General features: G+C 41.8%; 1 protein-coding gene across 3 annotated transcripts in view; it reads right to left on the reverse strand.

Moving 5' to 3' along the window:
* The window catches only part of CCDC85C (coiled-coil domain containing 85C), a 141,585-nt gene that overhangs the window by 16,872 nt on the left and 102,194 nt on the right, over positions 1–22,519 (reverse strand). The window contains exons 3-4 of one of the 3 annotated variants that reach the window (XM_042858696.2): positions 18,430–18,468; positions 8,662–8,766 (exon numbers count right to left, since the gene is read on the reverse strand). The exons of 1 other annotated variant lie outside the window; for it this stretch is intronic. In XM_042858696.2, coding sequence (XP_042714630.1) covers positions 8,662–8,766; positions 18,430–18,468 — 144 coding nt within the window. The remainder of the gene's footprint in view (positions 1–8,661; positions 8,767–18,429; positions 18,469–22,519) is intronic. One more of the 3 variants, XM_042858697.2, reaches the window with a different exon arrangement.

Consider the following 22,519-nt stretch of genomic DNA (forward strand, 5'->3'; position numbering starts at 1 on the left):
TGAACAGCATTAATGCCGCACAGAGTTCCACTCTCCTGGAACGCCGCAAAGCACTCAACTCACTGGTCCAACTTCTCCTCTTGGTTACAACAATATAAACCCAAGTAACTCCACTGTGGTTTGGATTTAGACTGGTATAACAGACCTGAGTTCAATCTACACTGTCTAAAAAACAGGACCCCGCCTTAGAATCTCACAGCACCAAAGAGGCACCATGGTCTTTCAAAAATCTTACAAACTGGTATTAGCATGCTAAATTCAGAGCTGTTTCAGTCAAACAACTAAGCGATATAGCTTGCAAAAAAAATTCTGAATACTATTGGCAGCAACATTATACCATTTTTCCATGGACAGAGTTAAATCAGTGCAAATGTGATTTGTTACAAAATAATCATGCAATCAATAAAATTATACATTAATAATTATGCAATGTCTCATTTGGTCTTTGGAGCATCCAGAGCTACCAAGCGTATTGCTCAAGTGGAAGATGGGGGAAATGTAAATATGTGGACCGCTCCAAATAATGAATAAGGAGCCGTGGACCTAAGGTTTGCATGGGGCTGGTAACCTCGTCAGACAAAAACAAACTTACTACAGAAATGAACACCAGGAGCCATATCTGTGTGCAGCAGGCTCAAACAAGTGATCAACTTCATGCGACGAATATGACAGACGTTGGTCAAAACTGTAAAGAAAGCCCATGTGCTGAGAAGTCTCTTGCTCAAGACCAGATCAATAATGAAAATCAGATTTTGGAATGTGAGAACAATGTACGAAGCTATTAAAGCTGCCCAAGTAATTAAAGAAATGGATAGATTCCCTCTTGATGTCCGTGGAATCAGGGAGTGTAAATGGACAGGTTCAAACAAATTACACTATATAGAGAAACAAATAAGATCATTGCCATTCCAGGAGGGTAGACTGAAGCTGGCATAGCAATCCTAATGTTGAATGAGGCAGGGCAGGAATCAGGCAATGAAAGAATTATTGAAGCTTGGTTTCAGACTAGATTCTTCAGACTAATAGTCATACAATGCTATGCACCAACCAACAAAAAAGCCAGATGAAGAAAAAAAAATGCTTTTTATGATTTGTTACAGGATGTGATAGCCAAGGTCCCAACACATAATATCGTAGTGACTAGAGGTGGTTTTAAATGAAAAAGTTGGAAATAACAATGATGGGTTAGATTAAGTTATGGGCAAGTGTGACAGCGGTTTGGACATCAATCAAAATAGTGAATGATCAATAGAAATTGGCAGTGTGAACAACCTAGTGATAGGTGGAACAATATTTCCTCATAAAGAAATCCATGAAGTGACATGGAACTCCCCAGATGGTGCTACCAAGAACCAGACAGATCACTTCTGCATTTCAAGAACCTTGCACAGCTCTTTGGCAGATGTTCATGCATAGGGGAGCAAATGTGGGCAGTGACCATAACTGTTATATCGTGAACTTGAAGATCAAGTTAAAGAGGATGTTGAAGATTAAAAGAAGACCGTACATAAACAGCACACAATTAAAACACCTAAAGACAAAAAGTGCTTTTCAGCTTGAATTGAAGAACAGATTCAGTGTTCTAATAGAATTAACCAAAGAGAACCAAGACATTGATACTCTGTGGGAAAACGTCAAAGGGTGCTATCTAGAAAATGCAAAGGTAGTTTAAATAACAATGAAATCTAAAAGGGAAGAATGGATTAGCAATGCTACTTGGGCAGCAGTGGAAAAGAGAAGTATAATGCAAAAACTCATGAATGCTAAGACATGTGAAGAGACAAGCAATTGGCAAGAAGAATACAGAGTTCTACAAAGAGAGATGAAACGGAGGAATGCTACAAGAGATAAAAGGGCATATACTGATAGAAAATGTCAAGAGGCTTAAGATGCTAGCCAAAAAGGTGACCTTACAACCTTATGTAAGACAATCAAAGATCTAACAGGAACTTTAGCACCACTACAGGCCCTATTAAAAGGTGCAAATGGAAAGACTCTTAGTACGGAAGAGAAAAAAGGGAAAGATGGGTGGTACATTTTTAGGTTGTTTTAAATAGACCAAGCCCAAGTGACCTACTAGAAATATGTGATGAAGACCTAGCACTAGAGCTTCATATTGATTAAGGAGATATTGCAATGGAAGAAGTTAGAACAGCCATCAGTAAACTGAAAAATGGGAAAGCAGCTGGAGAAATGGTTAAAGCAAGTGATGAAACAGCCTGCCAAAACCACATGGAAAGTCTGGATAGAATATGGAATGACTAAAAGAACCTAACCCAGTGGAAGAGAGCCCTTATAGTAAAATTGCGAAAGAAGGGTGACCTTACCAACTGCAATAACTGGAGAGGAAGCACATTACTCTCAGTGCCTGTGAAAATCATGTACATCATCATCCTGGAACATATCAAGAAACAAATAGATCTATAACTTAGACAGAAACAAGCAGGTTTTAGACCACTCAGATCATGTGCAGACTATACTGGCATTATAGAACAAAGTGTGAGGTGGCAAGCACTTCTTGTGATAAATTTTGTAGATTTCCAGAAGGCTTTTGACACTGTACCCAGAGACGGTCTTTAGAGAATTAGGGCATATTATGGAATACCAACTAAATAATTAGAATAATCAAGGATCTATAGGTTAATGCCAATGATAAAACACAATTGAATGACCTCATTTTTGCTGATGACGTGTCCTGTTTAGTTCAACACATCACTTAATGGAAGAAAAGACCCAGCTTTTGGCAGACACAGCAAAACAAGGTGGTTTGTTTATCAACAGAGGGAAGACAAAATATATGGCTATCAGTGTCCCAAAAATAACCATTAATTGTTAATGGTTCCAAGATTCAACTAGCTTCAGCTAGTTTCCTAATTACCTTAGGATGAATTTCATCAGACCCTGCAGCCTTGAATACATCTAAATTATCTAAATATTCTCTAACCTGTTATTTTCCTATTTGGGCTTGCATTCCTTCCCTCGTGTGGTTAATATTACTTGTGTTGAGTATCTGGTCACCATTACCTTTTTCAGTAAAGACTGAAACAAAATAGCCATTGAACACCTCAGCTTCTTGATGTCCACAGTTATTAGCTCTCCTTCCCCACTAAGTAGAGGATCTACACTTTCCTTCATCTTTCTCTTGCTTCTTATGTATTTAAAGAACCTCTTCTTAATGCCTTTTACATCCCTTGCTAGGTGTAACTCTTTTTGTGCCTTAGTCTTTCTGATTTTGTCCCTACATGATTGTGCTATTCTTTTGTACTCCTCATTAGCAATTTGTCCACGTTTCCAAATTTTTGTAGGATTCCTTTCTGATTTTCAGGTCATTAAAGATTTCCTGATGGAGTCATATTTGCCTCGTACTAGTCTTCCTATCTTTCCTTCGCATTTTGCAGTTGTACCTTTAATATTGTCTCCTTGAGAAGTTGCTAGTTCTCCAAAAATCCTTTTTCCCTTAGATTTTCTTCCCATGGGAACTTACCAGCCAGTTCTCTGAGTTTGTTAAAATCTGCTTTTTTTAAGTCCATTGTTCTTATTTGGCTGCCCTCACTCCTTCCTTTTCCTTAGAATCATGACAACTAACATTTCATGATCACTTTCATCCGAATTGCTTTCCACCTTCAGATTCACTACTAATTCCTTCCTGTTAGTCAGAATCAAGAATAAAACAACTGTCTCCCTGGTTACATTCTCCATTTCCTGGAACAAAAAGTTGCCCACAATACACTCCAAGAAGTTACTGGAAATTTTGTTTTTTGCCATATTATTTTTCCAACAGATGTCTGGGTAGTTAAAGTCCCCCATTACTATTACTGCAGAATATACATGTATACTCACACAGATACACCAACACATTTTATTTTATTGCCAGATTGCTAGAAAAGCTCAAAATAATTACAGTGATTTAGGAATTTTATTCTAATTCTGAAAGAACCTCTACAAACTGATATATTTTCCTAATATTTTATACTTTCCCAGATTCAACACAATCAAAATTACAGAAAGGGGGTGTGACGGGGTATACCAGACCCTCTGAGACCCCCTTCTGGAGGCTGCATGGCCCTGCCACACCCCACCCCAATAAAGGGCAGCGGAGAGGGTCCTCTAAGCTGCCTCAAGTGGCTGTGTCCCACAGCCAATCAGGGTCCAGAAGCCTAGTATAAGAAGAGCTTCAGGGCCAGCAGGAGTTCAGTTCCTTGCTGGAGCTGTAAAAGTGTGGCTGGCTGATGGAACTACAGAACCCTGGACAGGGCAGCACTGCCAGAAGTTGGGGAGAGCGAGAAGGAGCGTTGAGCTGGTTGCTGGGACTCCATTAAGAGAAGGCCCTGAGGTAAGGGTGAAGATGGTGCGGGGCCATGGGGAAGTGCCCTAGACACTAAGGCACCCCAGAGAGGAAACTGAACTATAGTGGCCCAGCTGGAGAGCTGTAGCCAGGAAGCCCAAGAGGGTGAAGACATTGTCTCCAGGGAGGGAGCCCTGGGGCACTGCTCTATCCCAGAGCAGGGACAATCTGAGAGAAAGAGTGCAGGCGCACACACACTTGGCCAACGGGTGCTCATGAGAGGTGAGTGTACCCCATTACGGAGGGATGAGTCCTTTTTATTACTGTAGCATTTGCTCTGAATAGCAAGATGATACCTCTGAGAAGGCTGTAAAAAACATAGCAAACCCCAATAACTGGCCCCTCTAAATTGGGCTTTGAAGTTGCTGGAGTAAAGACACCTGAATTTGTAGGAATGTGAGTCTAGACTGGTATTAAGTTACCTCTTCTTCTTTTAGGTATTCATTTGTAAAAAGCAATATGAAAGAGGCCTGGATGCTTGAGTGCTGTGCACTCATGCTACAGAGCTCTGAAGCAGTGTTCTCTTATTTAAAAGGTGAGAACTGCATCCAGAATCTTATATTGCAGGCTCAGAAACAGCCAATACATGCTCTGTATGCCGTACCGGCACTTTTCTAAAACTACTCTCTTGGTCTCCAGGATCTCAGCTTTCATTTTAATAAAAAGCAAGCCTAGCTGTTATGGCTGCAAAGAAAACCTTAACAAAATGGGAACTAAATGAACCTGAAACAGAGATGAGTCTGCAAAGGGCATAGAACAACAGCTCTGAGGGGTGTGGACTGCCCCATTCATCTCAGTGAGGTGTGAACTCAGATGCCCAGTGATTATAATTTCAATGTAATATTGTTAATTCTTTTGTCCCCAGGTAAGAAAGGAAAGGGAAGGTCACAATCTGGTCGCAAAAATGAGTGAGGTCTCATCTTGGTGCCACAGTGGTTGGCATCCTGGAGAGCACCACTTACTCTTCCCCTCCTTGCCCCACCCTCTGCAAGGAGCCCAACGGCGCACAGAGACCATAGTCATTCTGAACAGCTGCACAATCTGCTGAGAGTAGGCACAGCTTCTTTGATGAGCAGAGCTTGGAAAAGCACCACCACTTCTCTCCTGCCTCCGGCTTACAATTAGAAGATTTCCCAGTGTTGCCAACTCTTGCGTTTTTATTATTAGTATCAGAAAAAATTGTGTTTTTCTTAAAACCCCAGCTGCTGGACTCATGTGGATGTGAGAATCTCCACTTACTTTAAAAAAAAAGAAAAAAAAAAAAGGATGTTTCTAGCCTTATGGTTCTGAAGAAAAACTTGAAAACCTGACCCAAGTGTGGTCTAAAGGTTCAAAGCCATACATTGGGGGTTGATAGTTATAAGCATGGGCCTCTCTTGTAGTGGCATATTAGTTTTACAGGGCCTTTTCTCAATCTCCCCAAAGAAACAACACCAAAAAGTAGCTTCCTGCTTCCACCAATTTAAATAGGATCCTTAAAGTTTCCTATTCTCCAATCCCAACAATAATACAATGGCACTTTGCCTGCTATAATTTGTCAGCCCAGCAGAGATAGTCTACCCATGTTAAGCATTATTGTCACAGATCGGGTTTTATTTACAGGAATAAACTATTATGCTGACCCATTACAAGAGCTATTTAGCATACTTCAAAATCTCTAGACTGAGAACCTTCTCCCTGCTCTGGCCCCTTTACTCTGGATAAAAGGGCCAGGGTGGTGTAAAGTTACTCCAAAGCCCTGGGTTCTGCCAATGGAGGATTCTCCTAGTACAGATACTGTGGAAGAAGGCCATTGAGGACGTGCCTGGAGTGGAGCTTTAGGTGGGAGGGTTGTGTTGGGGTGGGGCCATAGCATGCAGTGCTGCAGAGATTCTGGGAAGTGCTGCATCCCTAGGGGAGTTGCAGGAGGCTGCTGTAACTTAGACAGACTCCCAGAGCTGTGTAAACTAGGACAGTGCTGAGGAGCAAAAGCCATCTTAGCTCTCCATCCCCTTGGATTGTGAGTTCTGTGCAGCACCTCGCCCCTAGAGTTTATCTTTAGCTTTGGTACAAACACCTGACTCAGTGAAAGCTCATACACCAAAAACCTGCAAGTGAGATTTCACACCGTTAGAAACTGAATTGCTTAAATGCCATGATATCTTCTGCCCCATCCCTAAGAGGCAAACGTTTGTTCAGCAGAGTATTAAAGGAACACAACGATTAAGCATATTTATACTATCAATTTAAAAAAAAGACAGACATGAGGAGTTACCACGTATGGGCAACTCAAATTACATCTCACAATCCTAATTCATTATTAGATTAATTCTGGAGAAGACATCTGACCATAACAGATGAACTCTTGAGCAATCCCTTAACAAATGAAATAGCATTCCAAAAATTAAATAATAATGCCTTGCACTTATGTAACATAGTCCGTCAAAAGCTCCTTAAGCAAAGAATTAAGCCTTAAAAACACCTCCATGGCGTTGGTAATTATTTCTCCTCTTTTATAGCTGAGGAAATGGAGGCACAGAGAGGTGAAATAACTTGCACAAATTCACACAGGAGAGAGTGTCTTGAAGAGAACCCAGATTTCCTGACTCCCAGACCTGTGCCTCAGCCACCTTATTATACAGCAAGCCAGTACCTGGAGTAGTTATTATTTATTCTTTTTAAACTGATTTAGATATATATATTTTTTTAAAATCCCCATCCCAGCCTCCCTATGCAGGAATAGACAGAATATATAATAGAAAATCCATACCACTTAACAGTGTCCATAAAAAAATCTAGGAGACTCCCCAGACTCCTGCCTCCCAAACTCCAACTCCCATAGCATCCTTGGATGCATAGACTGGAGAATCTTGAGTGGGACTAGAGGGTATTTTACCTCTGTATTTTGCAATGGTGAGACCACTGATGGAATACTGTGTGCGGTTCTGGTGTCAACAACTGAAGAAGGATGTCGATACATTGGAGAGGATTCAGAGAAGAGCCACACGAACGATTAAAGGATTAGAAAACCTGCCTTGTAGCAACAGACTCAGGGAGCTCACTCTATTTAGCTTAACAAAGAGAAGATTAAGAGATGACTTGGTTATAGTCTATAAGAACCTACATGGGAAACAAATATTTAATAATAGGCTCTTCAGTCTAACAGAGAAAGATATATAACACAATCCACTGTCTGGAAATTGAAGCTAGTCAAATTCAGCTTGGAAATAAGACATAAAATTTTAACAGTGAAGGTAATCAACTACTGGAACAATTAACCAAGAGTCATGGTGGATTCTCCATCACTGACAATTTTCAAATCAAGACTTGATGTTTTTCTAAAGGTTATGCTCTAGGAATTATTTTTGGAGACGTTCTATGGCCTGTGTTATACAGGAGGTCAAACTAGATGCTTACAATGGTCCCTTGTGGACTTGGAATGTATGAATCCTGAAAAGTAATGAGCACTCAAAGCTATGATCAGCACAATGTCCGAATCAGACCCTGGATCAATTTCACATCACTTTACAGCCAGCATGTGTCTGGACACCACCGGGGCTACCCGTGCTGAGTAATCCTCACCGCGATATAATTGAACAAGTATAACATTCAGAGGTGCCTCCATCTTTTTGGAAGATGAGCATAAAGGATGGTTTGGTATGTTCTCATCAGCTACATTTTGCACAATAATTAGTGGGTGTTGTGGACTGAAAGGAGGAACCAGGAAGATAACAGCATATTGTTTAGCAAACTCAAGACTTTTCACCTCCTTTATCATTTTAGAGGAAGCAGAGCAGGGCCATCTTGTTACATAAACTTACTTGCTGTACAGAAGCAGCATAGGGTAAACAGAAAGCACCAAGAACTTGAGCACAACAGATCCTGACTACTAATTGTTAGAAACCCGGCAACGTCTTTTGTCTTATCCAACGTCAGATTTTTTGACATGGACCATAAGAGTTTAAGAAAAGAAGCATCAGATTCGATTGGACCCCCTTTGTTTTCAGATAGGCACTTAGTGACAGGTTTCTGAGTTATCTGAGAAACCTCAATTAGAAAAATCCTGAACTCAACATTTCATGGGTTAAGATCAATGTTTCCAGACTTTCCTGTGTCTCTGGAAATCTGCAACCTGTAAAATTGAATAAATCTTGTGATAAACGGCCAGATTTTATTCTGTTTCACACCACTGATTTCAGGGTAGAATTTGGTTCTGAAGGGACGACCTATCAACCTGCCAGATATCTGCATTCATGCCTGAGCTCAGGCTCTCTCTCTTCTCAGAAATTTAAGATTCTTGTTTGTATAAATACACCAGGTAGCTAAATGGCTCTTACATTTTGCATGGCATCCTGATACTGCGGCAGTGATGACAGCTGTGACTCAGAGTGGTACGGGGATAACCCTTTTCTTAGAGTCCTCAAATCCCCAGAGCTAGATTGCTGCAAAGACAAAGAGAGAAAATAGGACAATCTGTATTAACCAGAGGAAGGAAAATAATGCTCATTCTGCTTAGAATTCTTTATTAGCTTTTCCTTGTGACCATTCTATTCTGTGGCCTGTTCCCATAATAACTTTTCCCTGAAATAATGGTTAAAATGACCATCATAGTTAAAATGCTTTTCCTTTCCTCAATTCTGGAAAAACATTGTCAAGTGGTTGGAAATTAAGCATTCACAGATAGACTGGGCAGATATTTTATTTTGCCCAAGTTCATCTAAATTTCAGATCACTAAAAAAAAAAAAACCACATTAATATGCAGATGGGAAAATTATTCACGTGAACTTTGACCTCATTCCTGCAAAATAAAAATATATTATTAAAAGAAAAGTAGCATGCACCAATCAGAATACACCAGAAACCATTTTCTAGCTCTCCTTTCAAGACTACATTGGATATTCCAATTGGCAATTGGAGAGTAATAAGAGTTTTTAAATATTGACATTCTCATTTATGAAAGCTCTCGCATGTAAGTGACACCATCTCTTGTTTGGCTAAGAATTTCTTGTACACACAGAGTCTTGAATAAATATTCTACTTGCCATACAAATAAATGTTATAAATCACACACATTCTATGGAAAATAATACCCACAATGACCATAAAATGATCATGTATTATAATGGTCCCCTTACGAGGGAGTCTCTGTCTAGTTCCCTCACTTGGTGAATCTGAAATGAGATACTCTTAGAACCAGCAGAATTGTTTTTAAAAGATCCAGTGTACCTGAGGATGAAATGAAGGATCTGGGATTATATCATTTTTTTACCATAAACATGCCATTAACTGTATGTATTTTAAGAGCATCAAGCAATGCATTGGCCTCCATTTTAAAGCTATAAAAGCATGACCTTTGGGATTTTTATGCTCCATTAAGAGTTTTGACTTGCATTTGCTGCAAAAATGGTATTTTCCACTTCAAAAGAACGAAAGAAAAAGCATTGGTGCAATAAAATTTAATGGAATGTCTCATAAATCAGCTCAACTGTTCAGACAAAAAAACACCCCAGTAATCCCAGGGGTTGACCATAGCCAAAACCTTTAGAACTCTTGTCGCTGCAGCATTGGTGGTAGGTGTAATTCCACTGCTTGGTCCCATTTTAAAGCAGAAGAGTTTGGTTCCCTTAGAGCACATACACCATTCTCTCATCATCGACGGTAGAGATTTTTTTCTTGCAGTGATCTCTGTTTCTCAGCTCTCAAATACTATATTATTCTAAAAAGATCCAGTGTGATCTAATGAGTTCACAGCTACAGCCCGCTAACCCTATTCCTTTTACAAGCTGTGCAGAGATGACTAGTCTTCATGGCAGTCATCCTAAAGAACTGGATATTACCGCCACATAGTTTAACCTGCTAGAAGTGTTTTATCCCTTTGCAATCAGTTGCCATAGAATGATTTGCACAGATTGCGCATTGACACTTTCCTTGGAATTGTAAGATGGCATCAGAAGTGATTATTGTCTTGTTTTCCCAACTTTTGCATTTCACAAGTGAAGAGTCAAAGTTTTGAAATGTAGCTCACTCTTGCAGGTAAAATGTACTTGGAACTGAGGGCAAGATTTACTTCACTGTATAAATGCCTGGGCTTTTTATGGGGGAAGTTTGGGGATGAAGGTATTTGGGGAGAAGGGTTGGATAAGTCCATGCAAATCTGATGACTAGACACCTTCGTTTAATGACAATGTCCCATGGGTCTAATGTGTAATCATTTCTTGGCTGATTATATTGAAACAGAGGATTTGTCCTGGCTGGCTGTGCAAGCTACAACCTGCACCTCACCTATCACATATGAACATGTGGCTCCAGCAGTCTCAATGCTGGATCCCATCATTGTGTTATCTACCATTGACCTCCATTTTGCCTTGGGCATGGTGTACTGTTCCCTCCTGCATCTGAGTCGAACGCATGCATATGTGCATGCATATGAACAACAAAGGCAAATAATACAGCAAGGAATTTTAAAGTCCTTGCTGTGTGCTAGAGTGATCACAGATGCATAGGCTCTTATCCGTAATGCTCCATTCGAGAAGGACAATGCATGCCTTTCTGGGGATTAGAGTGCATGGCCCAACATGTAATTCTGCTGCATTGGAATCTTACAAACTGCACTGATAGAAACATGCCACTTTCTGACAGAAACATGGAAGGGACTGGGTGAATATGGATAGAGATGGGCAGTTTGTGGCTATTTATTTCCATCTTTCAGCATCTTGCTCTCCTGCCACAGGATGAGTTGTTCCCATTGAGAAGGGTCCTGGTACTTTGGACCGAGTGTTCATTTTCTCTAGCACATTATAGGTTGCACTGACAGCAAAGTCAAAATATCCCTGTGAATGAATCCCCCTTATCCCTGAGTGCCCCCTTGCGGCTGGGTGCTCTAATGCCAGGGTTAGTATCCCACTTCCCCTTTCGGGCCCCTAAGCACTCCACAAAAGGCTCTCTTAGCTCAATAATACCCCTCCTGGAGCTGGTTTATCAGAAAAACACAGTGCATGTATCTATACAAAAGTCCCAAAACATGGTCCATGTATCGCCCCTTAGTGCATATAGTAATTAAGATCCCACAACTTCTAGTTCATCAACATGACACATACCATACTGCAGCATCTTCCACCACATCTGGGCTCTTCTTCAGTCCTCTCCTATCCTTCTGCCAGGCAGCAACCCCAGCCCTTCCAGCGGGGCAGGCAGGCTCCGTGCCTGGCAGGCTCCGTGCCTGGCTCCCAGGAAGCAGCCAGCATGTCCCTCTGGCTCCTAGGTAGAGGGGAGGCCAGGGGGGAACCACAGCCAATGGGAGCTGCGGGGGCAGCATGCGGAGACCCTGGCCATCCCTCCAGCTCCTAGGAGCCACCTGAGGTCAGTGCTGCCCGGAACCCACATCTTGACCCCTCTCCCGCGCCCTAACCCCCTGCCCCAGCTCAGAACCCCCTCCCACATCCAAACTGGAGCCCGTACTCCCTCCCGCACTCCACCCCCCTGCCCCAGCCCCGAGCCACTTCCTGCACCCCAACCCCATCATCCCCAGCCCCACTCCAGGGTCTGCACCCCCAGCTCGGAGCCCTCACACCCCTGCACTCCAGCCCAGAGCCCCCTCCTGCATCCTTAATCCCTCATTTCTGACCCCACCCCAGCACCTGCACCCCCAAGTCCACTCCCGGAGCCCATACCCCCTCCCACACACCAATCCCCTTCCCCATCCTGGAACCCCCTCCCACACTCCGAACCTCTGGGCCCCACTCCCCATCCCCTCCTGCACCCCAAACCCCTCATCCCTGGCCCCACCCCAGAGCCCACACTCCCATCCGGAGTCCTCACCCCCTCCTGCACCACAAATCCCCTGCCCCAGCCTGCTGAAACTGAGCGAGTGAGCAAGGGTGGGGGAGAGCGAATGACAGGGGGAGGGGGGATGGAGTGAGCAGGAGGGGGGCCTTGGAGAAGAGGAAGGGCAAGGGTGTTTGGTTTTCTGCAATTAGAATGCTGGCAACCCTACTTGGAAGCCAGCAGGCTACCCCCTCTGCTGATCTCCTGCCTTCAGCCCTCTGGCTCCCACTCTGCAGCATGGAGACATCAGCAGGAAAGCTCCTCTTCTGCTCCCCTGTTCAGCCCTCTCTGGTCCGTGGCTCTCCAGCTTGGGAGTTAGCAGATAACGCCCTTTTCTGCCTTCAGCCCTCTGACTCAAGCTCTCTCTAGCTTGGGAAGATCAAACAACAAACCCCTCTTGCTGCTCTTCTGACTTCCAATTCTCCCTGATCCTTTATGGCCCCAGGTGCTGCCTCACCCCCTTTATTGGCCAAATTAGGGACACCTGTTCTGGTGCAGGAGAGCTGGGCATGCTTCACTTAAAGGTACCAGCTGCCCTGTGACAATCCGTCTTGCCAAACAATTTAAGGCAACCACACCTTTGCCTGGTCTACACACAAGGTTGCACTGATTTAGCTAAAGATGTGATTTTACACTGATTAAAGAGATTGGTGCAAACCCCAGCATGGACACTATTCTGGTTTCAACCTGGTTTATAGCAGTTTAGTTTGTGTTGGTAAATTTACAGGCACAAATTAAACCAATAAAACCAAGACTTCACACAGGGGTTTGCATTTGTTTAACTAAATCAGTTTTAAAACCAATTTTAGTCGAACTGGTGCAACTTCTGTGTTTAGACAAGGCTTGGTTGCTGTTCATGAGTTTGATCCAATGCCCTGGAGATCAATGTAAAGATGCCCACTGAATTCAGTCTACGCTGAATCAGGCCTTTAGATAAAGAAAAATGGAACAAACCAGTGAGAGAACCTTCAATGGGCTGTCAGCATCGGAAGTGTCCAATATGAAAATGAATGTGTTTAGGAAGCAGTGAATGGGCGTCCATGCTCCTTGTTGCTCCATTGTTCTCTCTGAGTCTCATAGTTTTGGAGAAATCCATTTCTATACTAGTGGCCAATCCAGCTCCCATTGAAATCAGTGCAAATGTGAAGTCAGCAGACCTCTGGTTCTAAAGCACAACCCTGTGCTGTCTGAGCAAATTCTCTCTTCACAGGATACAAACATCTCTTTGAAGTAAAGAAACTTAACCACCTCAGTCATGGTCTTTCCAGGTCAAGGGTAAGGCACATTAGTGGGGCAGAGTAGAAAATCTTGACCTATTTGGGCTACACTTTCAGTGCTGTTGCTCCAGTCCCTCTCATGAGCACTAAACAGTTTTCGTTTCCTACTACAATTTTCTTTAAAAGAAAATTTGTTTCAAAATGTAACTTGTTCTATGAAAACTAGTTTCCTCCAACAGCCCATAAAACACATCTCAGCACCATTATTTATATGACGGAAAAAGTCTGTTTTTTTCCTGGTTGCAGAAGAAAAGCTGGTGCAATTACCTCACAGACATTCATAAACATTTACACATTCATCAGACTTCGCTATCAAGGTCTAAAGCTAACCAAGGAAAAATGTGAATCCCTCATTAACAAGCAATATGACTAATGATGCATCAAAATGAGAAACTATTATGCCATTTAAACCTAAATTAAAAATCCTGATATTTGCATTGTTAGTTCACTCACAAAATGAAATCCCTTATTCCCTTGCTCAATTTTCATTACTGAGATGGAAGTGACTCCTAAATTACTTTTCTCATCAGAATGGCATTTAAAAGCACCATTGCTGATCACCTCTGTTCTCCATCACCGTTTGGAGATGATCTTAGTTGCCAGGCAGCAGGTCTTTAGTAAATCACTGTTCAGTAAAAAGCAACAGAGGGTCCTGTGGCACCTTTGAGACTAACAGAAGTACTGGGAGCATAAGCTTTCGTGGGTAAGAACCTCACTTCTTCAGATGCAAGGGTAAGGCATCTTGCATCTGAAGAAGTGAGGTTCTTACCCACGAAAGCTTATGCTCCCAGTACTTCTGTTAGTCTCAAAGGTGCCACAGGACCCTCTGTTGCTTTTTACAGATTCAGACTAACACGGCTACCCCTCTGATACTGTTCAGTAAAGTCGCTTTACAAGTCTCGTGAAAGAAAATCCTTCATACGATGAAAAGCTTCATACCACTCCACTTAGTTAGGAGTCAGTCCTGCTTTTAATGGGAGCAGGAGCAAGTCCTTAAAGAACAAGATACATCCTAAAGCACACACTAATCTAAGGCCTAATCCTGCTTTCCTTTTTTGTACACGGTACTTCCCATTGGCTTTCTTGGTACACAAAGATCAGGCACATAATATCACTGAAGTGCAAGGTCTCACCTAGCTCCAATCCAACTCCCATTGTAGTCAAACAGAGTGTCCATCAATTACTCAGTGTCAATCTGCACTACTGCCAACCGACTCATAGGCATGATGTTACATTTGCACCCATTACAATAGATTTCTCCAAAACTATGAGACTCAGAGAACAATGGAGCATACACACCAAACCACTGCTTCCTAAACACATTCACTTTCATGTCAGACACCTCCATCATTGACAGCCCATCAAAGGTTCCCCCAGTGCAGTTATTTACTTATTCTCTGGGAATGATCATACAACATCTTTTATTGTTTAATTAATCCTAATGTCTTGAGTCAGAAAAAGACTTCTAATAGGCCAGATCTTGAGATCTATACATGGTTGTTACTCAGTTTAAGCCTTAATGGAGGAAATGAGTCCAACTTTGCGCCCGCTTAAATCAATGGGTATTTTACGCATTCACTTCAGTAAAAGTGGGTATGGAGTTAGACCTTAATGAAAACTGACTAACGCCATAAGTTTCTCTCTCTTCTAGAATATAGGTCTAATCATGAATAGAATAATAAGTTGAACTGAGTGAAAAAATAGGGAACATTTTTCACAAAATTTCAGTTTTTGTTAAAAAAATCTCAAATTTTTGACAAATTTCAATCAATTCTAATAATAAACTTTTAAAAACCATTATCACACACCTGAAGTTTGAATCAAAGCCTATTATTCTTTCTAGCAGAAAGAATAAATTGTGACCTGTTACAAATAGCATGAGAAGATGGATGATGTTTATGTTGCTATTTTAAGGTTAGGGTAATAAGCAAAAACATTTATTTTCCTTTTTCTTTCTGTCTGGTCAGTCCTATAGCTATAGTGAACCAACTATGCAGATAAGAACTTTCAGGCAAGTTAGACAAATTATCTTTTTAGTTACACTTTAGGCTAACTTCTGCTGGAGAGGATGGAAAAAACAGAACAAATAGGACCTAATTCCTATACACTAGGATATAATAAAATGGGTCATTCCTATATTAAAGTTAAAGAGAGAAAGACCCAAATTTGCTTGATGGCCACCCAGATCTTTCTCAGCATTATGTATAAGATTAGTAAAGCTATGGAACTATTTACATTAGAATTATGTTCTAAAATAACCCAGGAATATTAGAAAATGACATTGTCAGCTTCCAATAATCAATGAATTAGCATTCAGAACAGAGCTTATATAAGTGCTCATTAATTGAAAATACTATTCTCTCCTTTGTCATCAACTGAAATAGCTGAAGATCTCTACAGAAGAAAAAAAAATAGATTCTCCATTTGTATCCTCATGCTACTGAGATATTAGAGCCTTTTCCCTAGGTTTCCTCTGTCAGATTGTCTGTTTTTGTTTGTTTTCCTCCTGGGTAATTTTTTTTTCTTTTTACCTTCCCACAGTCTGTCAAAGCTGGCATTTGCTAGTCCCATTTGCATGGAAAACAGAAAGAAGCATCACTCTTGTGAAGCCCAGCGCTGTTCAAGAGCATCTTCTAATGATAACTTGCGTGTCTGGAGTTTTTATTTACTGTCAGTGGAGTCCATTCAGGAGGGGATTGGGAAGCACTGAGTGGACAACTGCAGACAATGTCACGGACTCTGGTAATCCCAGTGGGTCATAATTTTTAGACACTGCACTATAAGCTTCACCTTTCAACCATTTTAACTTCTTGATGGTGAGTTAGAGAGACAGCAGATTGCATGTTATACTGGTGGGCTCAGCTCATTGCCTGGCAAGGTGAGCCACTACATCAGGAGGTTCCCCCCCCCCCCCCATATGAAAAGGACTTTTCTATGGCAACCTGACAGACACAGGGTCTGATTATGCTTTCATTTATCCCCTCCCCTCCATGTAAATCAGGAGTAACTCCATAAAGCCAACAGCCTGGGAAGGGTGTAAAATTGGTGTAAGATCAGAACATGGCCTTTAGTCCACTAGCATTCATTTTAAACAGAACAGCAGAGCTTTTACATAGGAAAATGATATTCAGACTGTTGTAAGTTCTGAGCAGAAGCATTATGAAAGGTGAATGGGAAATCTTACACACACACAAAGTATATTTAAGATCCAAAACCACAAACCAATTATGCACAGAGCATGATATTTTAAAACAAAATAGCTGAGATTCATTTACTTTTGACTTACCTGCTAAGCCTTGCATTCAAGGCTCTGAGTTTTCCTTGCAAGAATAGAAGAGGCCACTAAAACACAACATTTTCTTGAACTGTTACTGGCATTAGTGGTGTCATCTATTCTTTCAGGAGAAATGCAGATTCCTGAACTTGGAGGGTAGCCAAGATTTTTGATCACTTTTAAATGATACCCAGAGGTCATAACGTCATAACTGTATTACACCTGTTATGCAACAGAGCTTTAGGAGGAAATTATATCTTAGCATGCAGTAAAACTAAATGGAAAGGATCCTTAGATCTGCTATAAACTCAAACAGTTGCAATATAAAAAGATTTGTAAAAGATTTGCATCTAAAGCGTGTACATGTCACACCAGCATCCCAACCTCTAGAGAGATGGACAATTTCCATTTTTAGTGTCCGCTCCACTCTCCCAACAGCTCAGGGTTTGATTTTTGTCTAATTTAAATATTTAAGGTGAAATTCACCCCATCCAGTGAGGCAGGACAAGACATCTGGACCATTTAAACGCTTAAGGGACTTTATTGCTCAATAGGCCCTGGCCTCTCCATAGGGGCTAATTTCACTCTGGTTATTTTGGCTTCACTCTAAAGGTCTAGAACGCCACATAGGCTTCAGGTAGGAGACACGTGGAAAGTTAGCATTCTGAGTGCTGGAATTCTGATTGGCTGGGTATATGGAAGCACTCTGATTTCAGTTGTGGAGGAAGTAGGGGAGGTGGGGGTAAATCAGAAGCTGATTAGCTCAGGCTCTTGTGCAAGTAGGTAAAGGAGGCAGCTGGGGGGAGGTTGGGTTGTACAGCTGGGTGGGAACCAACATATAGGAGGTTGGTGGAACTGGGGCCAGAGTTCAGTGTGTGTGAGGATGACAGGTAGAATTAGGGTTAGGTAGAAAAGAGGGTGAAAGAACATGTCTATGTTTTAGTGCAAAGATCCCTGAAACTTGGGAGGAGGTAGGAATGAGCTCATATCTGGGGACACAGGTTAGGAAGCAGATTAGACAAGTGAGGCTGGTGAAAAACTGGGCAGTCTGGGGGGGGGGGGGGGGAGTTCCTTCAAATTTGACAGCTGAAAGGAGGGTGGAGGATATCAGAAGCTGGAAACACATGTTGTCATCTGCAGTGTCTAGGTGCAATTTACTGAGGAAAGCCTGTAGATTATTCTAAGTGTTAATTTAGGGTGCGGGCAATGTGCTTATGGACAGTAGTACAATACATTATCTAAGTCACCTGCCTGTTGCTGTGGTGTATATACTTCACCACCTACTGGCAGCAATTCACTGCACCATAATTGTTCTAGTAATTGAAACTGCCTCAATTTTGACACTCAACCATCAGTTGTTTGCATCTGGGTAATTAAATGGAAGATTTAGTTTGAAAGCTTTTGCTATTATTCCAGACACACACTGGTCCAGAAGCCATTTAGCTGTGAGCTCCTCGCACTGGCAAATGGCTTTGATTTGAATAGTAATTTTTGATAGTACAGTCTGAGTTTTGACAGACTTACCCATATCTTTATTACCAGTGCAGAGCAGAAGTTACAAATAATTAGGAGTACATTTAATACATTCAGATGATTAAAAATGGAAATTGCCAACATGAGCCTCTGAAAGAAAGATCCACCAGTGCACCAAACAGCCACCACCAATACTCAGAGGCAGTCCCACAGATCCAAAAAGCTCAGAGCTTATAAATGTATTAGATCTCGCTACCTTAATTAAATTTCTTGGCAAGCTGTTGCGGTCAGTCAGCTAGGAGGGAACAAAAGAATATTATACAACTTAAATCGTAATTAAAATAAAAGACACTTTATTGTCATGGTAAACTTTAATCTTTATTACAGATTACTAAAATAGGACCTTTTTAACATTCAGGTTTTGCAAGATAATATTTGAACTCAAAGACCTTTATAAATATTGATAAATTAAGACTCACAGAACTCCTTATCAGACAAATAAGCATAAATAGGCTAATATCCCTATTTTAAAGATGGCGAACCTCAGACAAAATTGGCCAAATTGTTATACCCTTACTTGTACTGAATAACACTTTATCTCACAAGAACACCTCTTTAATTCAATAGCCAGACCTGTGCCGTAATAGAATATTCAGCATGATTAAACTCAGCATTACATCATTGACTTCAGTCGAGTGACTTCTGATTTACACTGATGTAAGTAAAATCAGAAAAAAAGGTCTTAAATGAATCATCCAGGATCCACAGCAAGTCAGCGGAAGGGCGGGTGACAGAACCAAGAATTTCTGCCTCCTGGTCATGTTCTCTCATCACTAGGCCTGACCACAAGAACAAGGGACGACATTCTGTGCTGCGCCTCTTGCAAGGAGTGTGATTAGGTAGCGTTATGCCACCTTTGCACCCTCTTGATCCTGGGCTGCTCTGCAGCCCTTAGAGCAACATAGACCATCTTGGGTGGCTATCTAAGCAACCTATCCCCAATTGCCTATGGACTGCAGCACTGCCCAGAATCCCTGCAGCATTAAGTGTTGTGACCCCACTCCCAACATGCCCTTCCCACCTTCAGCTCTGCTCCTCCCTGCACGCCCTCTGTGCCAGCGCTTGTGAGGAGGTGCTCAGAAGACAGTCTTATGGCTATTTTCCATATTGTTTGCACCAGAAGAATTCTCCAGAAGAATTCAATACAGAGCTTGTATGGGTCCTCAACACCACCCCAGCCCTTTTACCCAACATTAAGGGTGTGGAGGGGGATGAGACTCTTCCCTAGGAATACAGTTTTGACTGGAATAGACTTAATTTGATGATTGAGACAGAAGCTTTACATACAAGTTTTCAGCTAGCTTCATACAAGGAACATACATAATATGGGTAAGATCTTCAAAGCCGTCTAGAGTATTTAGCCATCCAACTCCCACTGAAATTGATCTCTGTCTCTCACTCTCTCACATACACACACGCGTATGGATGGCCGGAGTTGACACACATGCACTCTTGTATGGATGGCCAGGGTTGTCAGTAGGGTAATGCTCTCAAATCCAGATTAACAGAGTCACAGAGTTTAGGGTCAGAAGAAACCACCAGATCATCTAGTCTGACCTCCTGTACATCACAGACCACTAATAGCACACAGCACCTGCGCACTAATCCCAACAATCAAAATTAGTCTAAAGTATTACAGTCCACAGGAGATTAAATTACAATGTGCCACCAGCAGAGAACAGACGGGCCCGAGGTGCACCAGTGCCCAAGGCCTCCACAGTGGCATGGAATGGATTAAATGAGATATACTCAGATGATCTTGGCAAGTGACCTGCACTCCGTGCTGCACAGAAAGGTAAAAAAAACCCGGTCACAGCCACTCTGACCTGAATACAAGAAGCAATCCCCTGGATTGTATACTCTGGCCACAAAGCACCAGCACACGTAAAATGGCACAAACAATGTTGGCCATATTGCTTCTGGTATTTCCAGTAGCTGAAACCATCAGCATCCTTAGTCAGGACCTAAATGGAGGTTGCACATCTTTATCTGGCTTCAAGGCAGTCCTTCAGTGCTTTGCAGCTGCATTTTTAAATGCCAGTAATTAAACCCTTCTTTTTAAAGAAGAGAAACTTCTCAAAATACTGCAGATGAAAGGAAAGTTAAGGGATGAAATTAAAGACCCCTCTGTTTAATATCTTCTATGTCATGTATAGCACTTTTAATCAGCAGATCTCAAAGTGCTTTTCAGAAAAGGTCGCTATTATTATCCCCATTTTACAGACAGGAAAACAGAAATGCAGAAGGTAACCTGACTTGCCCACAGTCACCTAGCAGGCCAGTGGCAGAGCCGGGAAGAACAACACAGGTCTCCTGAGTCCCTATCCAGTAGGCAACTGGGGAAGCTCAAGTTAATTTCACAGGTGACACACCCCAAATCCTTTTCTGTTTCTCTATTCTGGAACAAGATGACAACTGTGGGAACGAGATGCAGGAGGGGCTTTTGAGAAAAAATGGCACAGGAAACAGCTGAGGTTCAATGAAAAATACAGAATTTATTTGTGTGTGTGTATTTAGATTTTTAAGATAGGGCTGGATCTTGGCCTTACACAACAGCAAATCAGGAGTAACTCCTCTTGTGTCAATAGGTGCAAAAACTGATGTGAGAACAGAATCAAGCCGGTAGATTTCAGATTGTACATCTCTCTGGCTTTTGCTTAGACAGGGAGTGGTAAATGAAGATTTGAAGAAGCAAAGCAGCAGATGTCATTTGGTTAAAGTGATGAAAATTTGAGTTCTTAATTGACAGAGGAGAGAGAATGCTGTGGGGAAGCATTAATGAATAGCAGGAGATTGTTAACAAGAGGTTTAGCAGAAGATTTCAGCATGTAAAACTCTATTGTAAAAATATTTGTTATTGGCATCTCCATGGGGTATAAGCAATAAAAAACAGTGCCAGTTACAATGCTCTCTGTCCTCTGTAGAAAATGAGACAGGGAGCTTTAATCCATCATTAACATTTGAGAATGATTGTCTTGTCTTTTCATTTTTATACCAGCAGAGAAAGATCAGCCCAATAGCTCATGTGAGGCTCAAGTAATCAGCTCAAATGAAAATACAGTATATAATTATAATCACCCAACTGGCAATCTTTGCTCAAGAGAGAGAGAGACCAAAGACTGGAACAGCTGAGGTTGGTGCTGGGGCTCAGATCCAGAGCTTTTAGTCTCTTACATCCATAAGTATTAAAATACAAAAAGGAGTTGTTTCCACTGCCATTCAGCGGCTGATCTGTGGCTTGTATGCAGTGAGTCTCAGACCAGTGGAAGGTGTCTACAGCACAACAGTCAGCTCCGCAATCAGCCCCTTTTGTTGGCAAACTCATGGAGAAGCCAAGGACTGAGGCACCGATTCAGCAAGGTGCTTAAATACATGTATAACTTTAAGCCTGGGAGTAGTCTCATTGGGTCACAATCTCCAGTCTCCTTTGGCCACTCAGGTGGGGCAAAGTGGATCAATACCGGCCAAAAAGTGTCATTGGAGAATTCCTCTTGCAGAGGAGAACAGCTCACAAGTATCAGCTCAACTAGGGTGACCAGACCTCCCGATAAAATTGGGACTGTCCCGATATTTAGTTGTTTGTCCCGCATCCTGACTGATGTATGTTTTCCACTCTGGCGGCACTCGGGCTTTTTTTTTTTTGCTTCGGTGGCGGCCCCTCATGTGTCCCGATATTTTGTTCTTGTCATCTGATCACCCTAAGCTCAACAGAAGCAGTGAAACTGGCACCTGTGCTAAGTTGGTCTCCAAACCCCGTATGGGGGTGTGCTGGGAAAGGGATGGATATGGCAGTGGTGGGGCAGGAGCATAGATTCCAAGGCCAGAAGGAGTAGAGCTGATTCTCCACTGGTGTAAATTAGACCAACCCCTCAGCTGTTCTAACTAAAGCTGGGACCATGTCTACATGCACTAACCCGAGCTCAGATGCAGGGGAGAATTGAGCCCATTGACTTCAATAGGATTACTAAAGTGCTTAAAGTTTTTCATGTGCTTAAGTACTTTACTGAACTGGGGCTTGAATGGCCAGAGAAAATTAGCTAGAGCTGGCCAAAAAAATTATCATGATTTTTCATGGGATATTTTGAAATTTTTTTTTGTTAGTTTCCCACAGATCTCTTAAGGTTTTTGTTGCTGTTATTTTATGAAAAATCCAAACTGGAAAGCTAAGAATTCTTCATTTTGAAAACCATTTTTGGTAAAAAAAAAATAAATCATTTTCAAAAAGCAAAAATTTGTCCTGGAAGCCAAACTGGAAAATGAAAATTCTTACCAAAAATTTCAATTCA

Source organism: Chrysemys picta, chromosome 4, assembly GCF_011386835.1.
Source record: "Chrysemys picta bellii isolate R12L10 chromosome 4, ASM1138683v2, whole genome shotgun sequence".
NCBI classification, from domain to species: domain Eukaryota; kingdom Metazoa; phylum Chordata; order Testudines; family Emydidae; genus Chrysemys; species Chrysemys picta.